The 13561-nt window shown below is 40.0% G+C and overlaps 1 protein-coding gene across 3 annotated transcripts in view; it reads right to left on the reverse strand.

Annotated features, from left to right (window-relative positions):
- SLC5A1 (solute carrier family 5 member 1) overlaps positions 1 to 13561 on the reverse strand; it is a 153877-nt gene that overhangs the window by 48667 nt on the left and 91649 nt on the right. For all 3 annotated transcript variants that reach the window (XM_045041046.1, NM_001195405.1, XR_006587569.1), the window contains 3 exon segments: positions 7911 to 8015; positions 6862 to 6921; positions 6138 to 6242 (listed from right to left, as the gene is read on the reverse strand). In XM_045041046.1, coding sequence (XP_044896981.1) covers positions 6138 to 6242; positions 6862 to 6921; positions 7911 to 8015 — 270 coding nt within the window.

Below are 13561 nucleotides of genomic sequence, written 5' to 3' on the forward strand. Positions count from 1 at the left end.
AATAATAATTATGAGGATTGAAACATGAAAAATGTATACAGTTTGATAATAAGATGGAGAAGAAAGATGACAAAATGCTATGCACATTCCAACTGCAATTCTGTAAAGGATAGCACACATATGGGTGAGGCCACAATATGAAATATCTGTATTAAAGCCATGGGATTATGGGTGCTTTCTCCTCCAGATTTTCTTAAATACTATTGTTTCATTTTTCTTACAGTTCAAAAGTAGGGGGAGCAGAAATTTAAAAACACATTATATTCTTTATGGGATATATAAATGTACATATATATGTAGTAAAAATATTAAAACAGACCAGAAGAAAACATACCAAGTTTAAAACATATACAACTTTTCAGAAGGAAGAAAACAGAGTCAAGAAAGATAGAGATAAGACTTCCATAATATCTGTGTTTTATTTCTTTTCTGTAAAAATGACCGATTTTTTGAGATCTATAGAATCTGAGTGGTGGTCTTTGCTATATTAGTCTTTTTACTCTTTTGTATGTTTGAAGTATTTCAAACATACTTTTTTAATTTATAAAAGTAGGGGAATGAATAGGTAAATATACCACCAGCACTAATAGAAAAGAACTCTCCTGTAATCCTATGGGATCATTTGTTTCTCAGCTCTTCCCAGATTGCTCCTTCTCTAAACTACTCTTAGCCCTTAATAAAGGGGGGGAGAAAATAGAAGAAAGGAAGGAAAAAAGCAAATTTCCCCAATGCTGCTAAGCAAAACCAAATTGAAGTAAAATAAAAAACTATCACACTCTAGACCAGGGGTCAGCAAACTTTTTCTGTAAAGGATCAGGTAATAAGTGTTTCATGTTTTGTAGGCCATACAGTATCTGTCTAACCTGCTCAACTCTGCAGTCAAAGCATGAAAGCAGCTATGGACAACACAATATTAGCCATGATCCAATAAAACTATATTTACAAAAACAAGGAGTTAGATTCAGCTCAAAAGCTTTGTTCCTGTCGCTTTGAAAATTTGACTGAACAACGTCCATGGGATTCATGGGGAATAATAAAATTACAGATTCAGTTGGGAAAACCTCTTGAGTTTTTTTCATAGGAGTTTTTTCATAGGAAAACCTATGAGTCTCTGACCATGAGCCTTGGGCAGATTACTTCATCTCAGCTCAGATGCTTTGAGATCCTGTGATTCTATATGTGTGCTTTTGCTGCCCATTCTGGTCCGAGTTGTATCTGAGCCCCCAATAAATCCTGCCTGGCAACGACATTTGAGATCAAAAGCCCCATTGCTCAAATTTCTCTTTTCATTTGTGAAAGTGAATGTCTCAGGTAATAAGTATTCAAACTTTAAGCAAAAGCCAAAGCTCTTATTTTCACTCAAGGATCCAAAATGGCCAGTGGAGTTGCTGTAAAAGTTTACTGCAGTCATGTTAATAGCCCCAGGAAACATAAATAGGGACATTCAGTCATCATATGTAATGCATAAAGTCTGAGGCTTATCTCAAATGATTGCGCACACGTGAATAAGGTATGTGATACTAGGAAATTTTACAGAGCAGAACACTTCTCAGAACTTGATAAGTCAGGGTGCTCGGGAGGGGGACAGCGGGGAGCCAATACAATTCAGTGGAGTGCATGGAGGAATAATCAAATCCGGGTCTCAAAGCCCAAAATCTGGCCACAAGACAGTAGCTGTAGTCAAGATTCCACACTACTGCTACTCAGTGGCCTGGATCACAACTGGACCCTGCACCTGAAATGCTTTTTCTCTCCTATCACTTACATACTCACTGGATCCCTATGTCCTCCCCAAGCCTTCCTGGCATGTCCCTAGTTGTTCTCTATGTGGACTTGGATCTCACAAGACCCCTTCTCTTCTCACCCATCACACAAAATGCCTCTACACACACACAACAAAATTGATTAATCTTTGTGTGTAATGTAAATAAACACCTATCTTACTTTATTAACTAACAATTCTTTTCTTTTGTCCATGAACTTGAAACTCATGTGTATCTTAATGTGAACTCCTAGAAGGTACATTCAACATCAGCATAATTATTTTAATGATTTCATGTTCTATGATTCATGGTGAACCCGAAGTCAGCCAAATGTATAGAGACAAAGTCTCATCTGTCTGACCCTTCCCCGCCCCTCCACTCTGCCTAAATGTCCTTCCTTCAGACCCTTTGTACCAGTGTGTAGTCAATGTTCTCTCCTCATAGTCCTCTGAAATCCTACTCTTGGAAACTTGTTCATAGTTATTTAACAGGCTATCTTAATTTTTCCCAAGGTTTTGAATTTTAACTGACTCTGTACAGAAGAAATGAAAGACTTAGAAGGCAGGGACCAGGGGTGCCTGGGTGGCTCAGTCAGTTAAGCATCCAACTCTTGATTTTGGCTCACAGTCGTGAGACAGAGCCCTACATCGGGCTCTGCACTGTCAGCAGAGTCTGCTTGGGATTCTCTCTCTCTCTCTCTCTCTCTCTCTCTCTCTCTGTCTCTCTCTCTCTCTCAAAATAAATAAATAAACTTAAAAAAAAAAAGGCAGGAACTACATAATGCCAAAGGTTTGGATTCAATAACAGGGATCCTATTGCTCATCCTAAAATTCTGCTACTTTTTAACTCCACAGAGTCCCTTCCCTTCTTGAGAACTGTTTCCCCATCTATAAAATGAGAGCATAGGACATAGAACTAGATGATCTATCCCATTCCATCACACTATGCTTTCATTCCATCCCAGCACAGAGTAGAACTGTGAGAACACAGACTCTGAAACTAGAGAGACCTGGGTGCCAATCTTGGTTTTGCCATACACTTCCTATGTGATTTGGGATAAATTACCTAACTTCTCTGAAACTCGGTTATCACTCCTACAAAGTGGAAAATAAAACAGAAATCCTTACCCATGCAGCACTGTTATGTGAACTGGAGATGGAATAAGTAAAGCCCCTATTGGAATCTAAGCAAGAGACTGACACTAAATAAAGGGCAACCCTCATCCTTCCTACATATTATTCAAGGAATTACTGCTTCTGGGCAGCAGGAGGAGCAGGTAGGATGTTGGGCAAGGCCTCCAGCAAGAAGCCCCAGAAATCATACAGAGAGGGAGCAGCCTATACCAAGTACTATTCAAAAGCAAAAATCAGAAAAAGCTGACTGCTGGGGAATAGGTTCCACCAGGACTTGAGCTGAGTTAGACTGCCCCTCAGCTACCCGGGGGCTCCCAAGTCAAAAGAGTTTAATCAGTAACCTGAACAGTAAGTGTTTGGAAGGCAAGGAGAGAGGTTGGGCATCTAGTTTATTTATATGACTACCCCACACCAGCTCCAAGGGCAAAGAGTACCCTTTCCATGGCAACTACAGTCAACAGACTTTTACCCACTTGAACTGTGGACTTGAAGGTTTGGTTCCAAGACGGAGAATCCCAGTGCCCTCCTCTCAATGCTCATTAGACAGGTGCCACCTCACAAGCTAAACTAAGGAGCAGTTCCTTTGTCAACCCCGCCCCCAGCTCCAGGGTGACCTCCTTTCTCTCCCTGCTTACATTCCTTTTTCTCCTCCTATATCTGCTCTTCCCTCCCTCAGGAAGCCTGATTTCTCCACCCCTCCCAGCATTTCCAGTCTAGGCTCTGCACTGATATCTAATGATGTAGGATTGAAAAGCCCAGGGTCTTCATCTTATAACTAAAAACTAACCCTGAGGAGAGGAGGAGAATGTGAAGGTGGTGAAATCATCACAATGGTGGAAAAACACAAAGAGACCAGTCAAAGGCAATAGCAGTTTGAGCCAGGAAGCTGGGCAGGGAAAGAACAGTGTTCTGGGCATCAGTCTTAACTCCAAGACAAAGCCCTATCAGCCCTATAGGCAACAGCATGTTTTCATTGAGTTGTATAAAAATGTATGTGCAAGACCATTCAATTAGGAAATAATAGTCTCTACAACAAATGGTGCTGAAAGATTTGGACATACACATGCAGAAGAGTGAAGCTGAACCCCCACCTCACATCATATACAAAAAAATAACTCAAAATGGATCAAAAACCTTAATGTAAGAGCTAAAAATATAAAATCCTTCAGAGAAAACATAGGGATCAATCTTCATGATCTTGGATTTGACAATGGATTCTTAGAAATTACAGCAAAAGCATAAGCAAATAAATAAACTAAAAATAGATAAACTGAACTTCATCAAGATTTAAAACTTTTGTGCCTCAAAGGACATTATCAAGAAAAGGAAAAGACAACCTACAGAAAGGGGGATATTTGCAAATCCTATATCTGATAAAGGTCTAGAACCTCTAAAGAACTCTTTCAACTCAACAAAAGAAAAAGACAAACAATCCAATTTTTTTAAAAAAGTGTGTTCATGTAGGCCAGGACTAGGGCTGGAGGGTAATGATATAAAACTGAAAAATAATTACAGTAAGCTGAAGATATAGATATAGGTATTTCCTTTAAAGAAAGTATAGTCAAATACAATGTATAGACTTCATTTGGATTCTGATTCAAACAAATCAACTGTAAGAAGAAAATTTTTATATAATCAGGAAAATCTGAATATGGACAGGTATTAAACTACCTAAATTAAGAAATTCCTATGGATTTTTTGTGTGATAATAGCACAAGGGTTATGTTTTTTTTTTTTTTGTTTGTTTGTTTGCTTGTCTGTTTTAAGTCAAAGATGAGCCACCTGGGTTGCTCAATCAGTTAAGCCTCCCACTCTGGATTTCATTCAGTTCAGGTCATGATCTCAGAGTTCGTAAGTTTAAGCCCTGAGTCAGGCTCTATGCTGACAGAATAGAGCCTGCTTGGGATTCTCTCTCTCTCTCTTTCTCTCTCTCTATCTCTCCCTCTCTCTCTCTCTATCTCTCTATCTCTCTCTCTCTCCTCCCTCTCTCTCTCTCTGTTTCTCTGTGCGTGTCTCAAAAACAAATAAATAAATAAATACATTTTTTAAAGTCAAAGGTATATTCTGAAGAATTCACAGTTAAATGACATAATATCTAGGATTTGACTTAAAATACTTCTGGAAAAAAAAAGTTAGAAGAGATAGGTGAACAAGAATGGCAAAATTATTATCATTGTTAAAGCACAGTGATGAGATTTAGTTCCACAAATGCTCATTGTACTATTCTTTCTCTGGGTATGTATGTTTGAAATTTTCCAAAATAAAAAAAAAAAATTACAAATGTGATTTAATATTGTAGTCATCTTGGCTTTAAGAAACCAGGAAAATAAAAGCTCTAGCAGCTATTTTTTTAGCACCCCACCTAGCTAGAGCAGAAGTCTTATTTCAGATGCAACCTGACTCAAATTTCAACAAATCTTTTGCAAGATGCTGAGATTGGTCTAATCTTACCTTTGGTGCTGGATAGGGAAGGACAAGAAAAAGGAGGAAAACTGATTATACCCAATGAGAAAACTCCTCTGATAGAGCAGTGAGCACTTTGTAACTGCTGACCAACAGGAAAAGCTACAGCCACTCCCTATGTGGTCTCAGAAAATGCCACTTCTCTCTCTACCTCCGGATTTAGCAATGGATTCTTAGAAATGACACAAAAATATGAGCAATATAAGAAAAAACAAATCTAAAAAAACAGACAAGAAGCCTCATGCAATGAAAAGAACAGTGAGATGGAGCCAGAGGTCTGGGTTCTACTTTTGATTCAGGATCCTGAGCAAGTTTTCTCTAATCCCAGTTTTCACTTCCCTGTCCATAAAAGAAGAGGGAGAATTTCTGAGGTCCACTTCAAGAGTTGCCACTGACTGCCCATGTTTAAGTGTATTAGAAACATCACCTAGAGCCAAATTCTGATCCCTCCAGGCACAAAGACTCACAGCTAACTCTAAGGTTAGAACTAGCCTTAGATGTTCTGAAGTTCCTTTCAGTCTTCTATTAAGAACAGTTTTCACTGAAACTTCTTGAATCTGTTTATGTTTTTAACCTTCCACATGGTGAAGGGTAAGGAATTCCATGTGTTGGCTCTTTGATGCATGAAATAGGACTTTACTCCTTAGAATAAGAAGACTAAGGGACCAAGTTAATAGAAACAAATGTTGTTGTCCCTTGGTGGGCCGGGATGTACTAAGAAGAGGGAGCGGGCAGGTTCTAAGATAGCCAATGCCCATCCCCGGGGCAGTAGACTCACCGAGATCTTGGTGAAAATGTAGAGTAACAGGGACAGAATAGAGAGGTAGATCTGGATCCTCTTGCCTCCAAATCGCTTCCTCAGGTACTCTGGCATTGTCACCACCTGCATGGGATGTAATGGAGGTCGCCATCACTCAGAGTGACCAGAAGATCCAGAGCAAGCAGAGCAGTGGCATCCACATGGCATCAGATATATGCTCAAAAGTTAACCCTCGTGGGTCAGAGAGGTCTGTGATGTAGCCAGATGGCCCCTATTCTCCAGCCATTTGCTCATCTCTTTCCCACATGCCCTACCACTGCAGGGGTAGCTGGGTATTGTCCCAGAACATTTAAGGTGCCCAATAAATACTTTTTTAAATGAACACATGACTGTACATAACCAAGAAAGCAGATCTTTGCCCTGGAAGAGGAAGTGATAGATATATATCCCTATACAACATGCCTACTATGAACAAGACACTATAACAAAATAAATAAACATTAAAAAAATTGCTTTTAGGTAGTCAAAAATTTTTTTAAAAAGTAGTCAAAAGTTTATAACCTGGAAAAGAAAGCCAAAACACAAGTCATTCTCTGCCACTTATTCCATAAAGCCTCCTCTGCTTTCAGGAGGATGGAGCTCATATTATATATGTGTGTGTGTGCATATATGTGTATACATACGTAAACATATATAAATATACATTATCAGCAAGACATGGAATAACAGAGCAGATACTTACCCCAGCCTTAATGTAAATGGGAACAAACACCCAGCCTAAGACAACCACCCAAATCAGGGCCTGAAACAGACAAAAAAAAAAAAAAAAAAAAGCACGTAAAGTCAAACCAGGAGGAACCTTAGCTCACCCTGCTGCCTGCAGGGCCCTCAACTACTATAGGACAATCAGCAAGCATTTTCTCCTGGGGTTCTGGGGACAACTCCCTTAAGTGGCCATCAGAAACTGAAAGAGGCTTTTGCTGCTCAGTTGGCCCATGGGAACAGCAGTAGGGCATTAGTGGAGGAGACACCAGGGGGCTGCCCACAGACATCTCAGCTCCTCTTGCCTCTTCTCTGATTACAAGGAGCAAAATACCATTTAGAGAACTTTTAAGTAATAATTAATAATAATAATAATAATAATAAATAATGGGAATCTGGTGGTAAGAATTTCCAAACCTCCAATATGGCCAAAAGGGTACAGGAGGGCTTGGATTTTTTTTAATTTTTAAACAATTTTTTAAATTTATTTATTGTTTAATTTACATCCAAGTTAGTTAGCATATAGTACAACAATGATTTCAGGAGTAGATTCCTTAATGCCTCTTACCCCTTTAGCCTATCCCCCCTCCTACAACCCCTCCAGCAACCCTCTCTTTGTTCTCTATATTTAAGAGTCTCTTTTGTTTTGTCCCCCTCCCTGTTTTTATATTCTTTTTGCTTCCCTTTCCTTATGTTCATCTGTTTAGTATCTTAAATTCCTCATATGAGTGAAGTCATATGATATTTGCCTTTCTCTGACTAATTTTGCTTAGCCTAATAGGAGGGCTTGGATTTTTAAAGAAAAAAACACTATTGCCATCATATCTGTAGTTTTCTCATGTTACTCTGGTAGAAGAGCAGCAGGACTCTGGGGCTCCTGAAGCTGTGCCCCTCTTCTATCTGCATCCAAGGGTGTCCCTGGTTGGTTCCCTAACACTCAGAGCATCTCTCAACATAGACTGAAGTGGCTGACTGGCTGACTGCTAAAACTCCTTCCAGCTCCAGGACAGTGTCTCTGATGTTACTCACATTCCATTCAAAGCCCCCAGTGGCGATGCCTGCTGCAGCTCCTGTCCCTGCCAGCCCCACAAAGTGGCCACTTCCAATGTTACTGGCAAAGAGAGATGCTCCAACCTGGAAACACAAAGAGAAAATCTGGTAAGAACTCTATGGTCCAGGACACTCAGAGGTAGACCAAAGAGAGAAGAGACATGTCACCCAAGAGAAGGACAAGAAATAGAAGAGGCAGGCTGGGAATTTAACTGTGTGTTCGTTGGGACCACAGGTTCACAAGATGGATGTGGGGTCTTGGGTAATAGTGAAGATGAAAAGGAGAGGATGGAAGAAAAGGCAATGTGTATCCCCAAATCAGATCAAATCTGATACAAACCTGTGGGGTTTTTTTGTCAGCCCAATGCCAAAGAGTGAAGAAAATATGGGCAACCCCACAGTTCACTGAGCCTCCCTTATAAGTCTTCCAAAAGGCTGTCAGCTGAAAAGCAGGGCCTGTGCCATTCATCCCTGTGTCCTCCAACAGTTGACCAATACCTTGACCAAGGACCTTGACCAATACTGGCTCTCAGTAAATGCAGACAGTTTTGATAAAAGAAATCATTTAAAGGAAGCCTCTGGGCATCAACCCTCTCACTTACCAGAGAAGTCAGGGGGTAGAGCCTATACTTCCCAATGATTCTTAACTATTAAATTCTATGATCCCATGTGCTCCCAAGAAACATGAGATGCTACTAATAATAACTCCCTAAATCAATATAGTATTTTTATTTTTTATTTTTTACAAAGGTCTCATAGACCCCATGGACACATACACAAAACACATGTATTTTTCAAGGACATACATATGTCTAAATACATAGGTAGAAGACAGATTGGAAGGATATATATTAAAAACCCAAGATTGGAAGCCTGGAAGGAAAAAGGAGAATGAGATTGTGAATGGGAGATGGAAGAAAAAACATCAGATAAAACAAGAGAAGGATCTTGCACTAACTAATCATAATACTGTGCCGTCAACTCAATTTCATCTAAGCTCCAAGAGAACCCCAGGAAGTTTTAGAGTCCTTCTGTACCCAGGAGGAGAGGAATAGCACCATTTGATAATTATCAAACTAGTGTAATTATCCCCATTATTGCTTAGCAATGGGGGAAAGCTGGTAGTTATTTGTCTATTATCCCTAAGATGGTCCAGATCTGGAACAAAACAAAGAACAGTATTTCGCAAAAGACAAATTACTCCAAGAAACTGTCCTAGCTACATCAGTCCCTACCTCCAATATAAGGTAATGGTTGCTTAGTACCAAATAGTTAAGTCAGAGAGGAGGGCGTTCCCTGAAGGCCAGGTCAGAAAGTCTCTGGAATGATGCAATAATGATATAAAAGTACACTCATTCATTCACTCAGTGAATATTAATTTAGCATCAACTCAATGTAACATGCACTATTCTAGACCCTGGGAACTCCAATGTGAATAGCACAGACAAAATCCCTACTCTCCAGAATCTTATATTCTAACCAACATAAATAAACATAAATAAATTTTTTTTAAAGAGAGATCAGAGAATGGTCAGTGCTGTAAAGAGAACAGAGAGGGTGTGATAGAGTGACTAGTTCCAATTGGAGAGTCAAGAAAGGTCCCTCTGTGTAGATGCCCTCTACGTTAAGATTGAAGTGATAAAAGAAGTCCAATGTGTCAAATCAGAAGAAAAGTAGTTGTAGTTAAGAAGCAAAAAGAAGGGCAGACTGGCTGGAGTGTTGTAGGCAAGGAGGAGGGTGGTATGAGATGAGGCTGGGAAGCTGGGCAGGGATATATCAGGAAGGTCCTAGCAGGCAAGGAGGATAGGAGGTTTGAATTTTATTCTAAGTGTGGGAAAACACTGATGGGAGTGGGGGGCAGTTAATCAGTGGAGAGAAAGGACTTAATTTGCTTTTTAAAGATTGTTCTCAAGTACATGGAGAAGATAGTGTTGGGGGCAAGGGAGAAAACATAAAAATGTAGAGGAGGCTATTGCTGTATCTACATAAGAAGACAGTGGCTCGGTCTCTGGTGGTAGCAGTCAAGACAAGGGCAAGTGTAGAGATTGGAGTGTGTTTTAGAAGCAAGTTGACAGGAGTCCTGAATCTAAGAGTTACCCTTGAAGGATCAGGTGTGGGAAATGAGAGAAAGAGTAGTCAAGGGTAACTCCTAGACTCAGGACTTGAGTAGGTGGATGCCATTTATTAAAAAGGGGAAAATGGATCCAAAGATGGGTGGATAAAGAAGATGCAGTAATATATATACAATGGCATATATTACTTAGCCATACAAAAGAATGAAATCTTGCCATTTGCAACAACAATAGACCTAGAGGGTATGATGCTAAGTGAAGTATGTCAATCAGAGAAAGACAAATACCATATAATATCACTCATCTGTGGAATTTAAGTAACAAAACAAAACAAACAAAGAAAAAAGAGATAAAAAAAAAAACTCTTAAATGCAGAGAATAAACTGTTGATCACCAGAGGGGAGGTTGCAGGGGGGTGTGAAATAGATAAAAGGGATTAAGAGTACACTTATCCTGATGAGCACTGAGAATTGTACATAATTGTTGAATCATATTGTACACCTAAAATTAATATAACATTGTATGTTAATTATACTTAAATTTTAAAAAAAGAAGGGGAAATTTGGAGGAAAGCAGGCTGTTCAGAGATATTCACCTCTTTCTCCTCAAAGTTGGATGGAGATAACAGTCCACTTTTAATCAGAATTACCTTTGTCATGTAGCCTGCCTTCCATGATCCATTATCTTTTCATTTATCATCTCTCACTTGATAAATTATTAAGCCTAATGTTGTACTATTAAGGGCATAATTACCAGTAATGATTAACTGCATTAGATTAACCTTAAGTTCAAGAAGTCCTCTCCAACATCCCTCCAAAGGGAAACATTGAACTTTAAGAAGTTGCTGGCTTTCCTGAGGTACCCCCTTACTGTCTGATGGAATAGGGGCCAGGAGAGCTTTGCCTTGCACAGATTTACTTAATTTCTGTCATAGTCACTACTCTTCTCCAAGTCATTTGCCTTGGCCTCATTCTGGACTCCCTCCCTTCACCCCATGGCCTTCACTCAATCATTTACCAAAAACCCTGACTCTGCCTCCACAATGTCAAAGGCATCTAGCACTTCTTATACTGCCCTTGTACAGGCTGTGATTATCTCTCAACAGGCTTCTAGATAATTTCCAGTCTCCCCCTACACACATGGCCAGTTCCCCAAAGCACAACTCTGATCAAGCCACTTCCCTATTCAGAGAACCTCCTCAACATCCAAATGGGCCTGCCAAGTAGTCTTCCTGGAAGTTCCAGGTTTAAAGACATAGTCCTAAGAATTCAGAAAGATTTCAGGTTAGAGTCCCCTCCAGTGAGAAGGAAGTATGAAAATAAAAATTAGAGTTTGAATACTTTCTTAACCTCTTACTATCTGAGTGATCATAACATCTGTGAGCCTCAATCTTCTCTCACGACAGGTTGTTCAGAAGTCAAATGAGATTATGAATCAGTAATGATTGACATTTTACTGACCCTCAAACAGAGTCCTTTCTCTCCTCCAAGAGGATAATCACTTCATCCTCAAAGACAATTCACAAGAGCTACAATGGACACAGTTGGAGTCTGAATTGTGTTCCCCCAAAATTCATGTGTGGTAGTCCTCACTTCCTAATGTGACCTTATTTGGAGATAGGGTATTTAGGGAGGTAATTAAGGTTAAATTAGGTCATAAGGGTGGGGCCCTAATCTATTTGATAGGACTGGTCCTTATAAGAAAAAGAAAAAGACATCGTCTCTCTCATTCTCTCTCACTCTCTCTCACTCTCATTTTTTACTCAGAAAAGAGACCATGTAAATGCACAGACAAAAGGCAGTCATCTACAATCCAGAAAGAGAGGTCTCACCAGAAACCAACCCTGACAGCACCTTAATCTTGAGCTTCCAGCCTCCAGAACTGTGAAAAAATAAATCTCTCTTGTTTAAGGCTCCCAGTCTATGGTATTGTGTTATGGAAGCCCAAGCAAGCTAATACAGACACCATCACTTTATCACCTCCATTCCCCTGCCAGGTTTTCATTCTGCTCTTCCTCTCACTGAAGCTCATTAACAATGCTTTCATCATTCTAATTTCCCAAACACTCCCTCTGTCTACCCCTCACCCACGTTCATGCCCATTTGGGAATCATGCCCCATCCAGGGAGTGATCCAGTGACATGAATCATCATGTCCTTCTCTGTAATCTCCTCCCACATTGCCTCTGAGTTCAGGGTTTTAGACTTCATCTAAAATTTCCCCAGCTTGACCTTGCTTTTGACTAACTTCTTTCCAAGCCTTCCTCATCCCCTGATGGGGCTCAGGAAGCTATTATAAGTATTTAGATGGCTTTACTGTAACTGTGCAAGATGAGCTGGGTCAGACAACACCCAACAGGTTTGATAGCATGGTAATCAGGGAAATAACATAATGTGACATCACAAATGGAAAAAAAAAAAAAACACTACATTTTCCTTTGAATTTGGAGGAATTCATAATCACACTTTACTACCTAAACTTCTTACCCTAGAAAGTTGGCAGGATGGGAAATACTTGGAGAAATTATAGAATCACAGAGTCTTAAAGAGTTATATGGACCCACAAATGTCACAGTTTGAATCCCTTCTGCAATACCCCTCCCCCCCAAGTGATGGTTGGTTTCTGGATGCCATGCTTCTAGTGACAGAGAACTTGCCCAATTTACAAGGCAGCTGAATCCATAGAGGAACAATTCTAATGGTTAAAAAGTCCTTCTTTACCTTGAGCTGAAATCTACCCATTTGTCTACTTCTGCCTTCTGGAGTGATACAGAACAAGTCAAATCTCTCTCCCACAAGCTAGCTCTTCCAAGGTCTAAGGAAAGGGATTGTGCCCACCCTCAAATCTTCTCCAGGCTAAGCTTCCTCTTCTCATGTGTCTGCTCCTCACTGGCCATGGAATTGAATCTCACCATCTGTGTTACTATCTGATGCCCTCAGTTTTAACAGTGTCCACAGATGGGCCTCAGGCCCAAATGAACCACTTTAGACATGGGCCATCCAGAGTGAAACAGGCTGCCCTTCCTGACTTCCCATACGGTTTTAACATTATATGGCTTCAAATCCTCTTTTAAATCTGTCACTCAGCCATGAGTGCCTGGTGGTAGTAAGGATTAAGCCAGTCCCTCTAATTCTCATCACTGTCAGAAAATCTGCCTCTAAATTATTTGGACCATTTAACAAGAACAGATTCCCTCTCATTGCAGTTTAGATTCCTGATAATACCAATTTGGTTTACCTCAACAATACAGTGGCTCTAACACTTAAAAGTTTTTCACTTCGATTCTTCCAGGGTTTGGCACAAATATGATATTCTCCCATAAGCCTTACCTAAAGAGAAAACCACTTAAACTACAAAGGAAAATAATCTAGCCAAATTAATTTCTCCCTACCAACTATTAATGTCAGAAGTTGGAAGTTAGCAGGGATTGCATCTATTCCTCGAAAAAAGGCAGACATTAGTCTCTTCAATGATCACTTCTTCAGTTCTTATCACAGCCCTACAAATGGACTTCCTGAACCCATGCTACTCACAGAATGTTCCACGGGCCAGGAGCATC

Source organism: Felis catus, chromosome D3, assembly GCF_018350175.1.
Source record: "Felis catus isolate Fca126 chromosome D3, F.catus_Fca126_mat1.0, whole genome shotgun sequence".
Lineage (NCBI taxonomy): Eukaryota > Metazoa > Chordata > Mammalia > Carnivora > Felidae > Felis > Felis catus.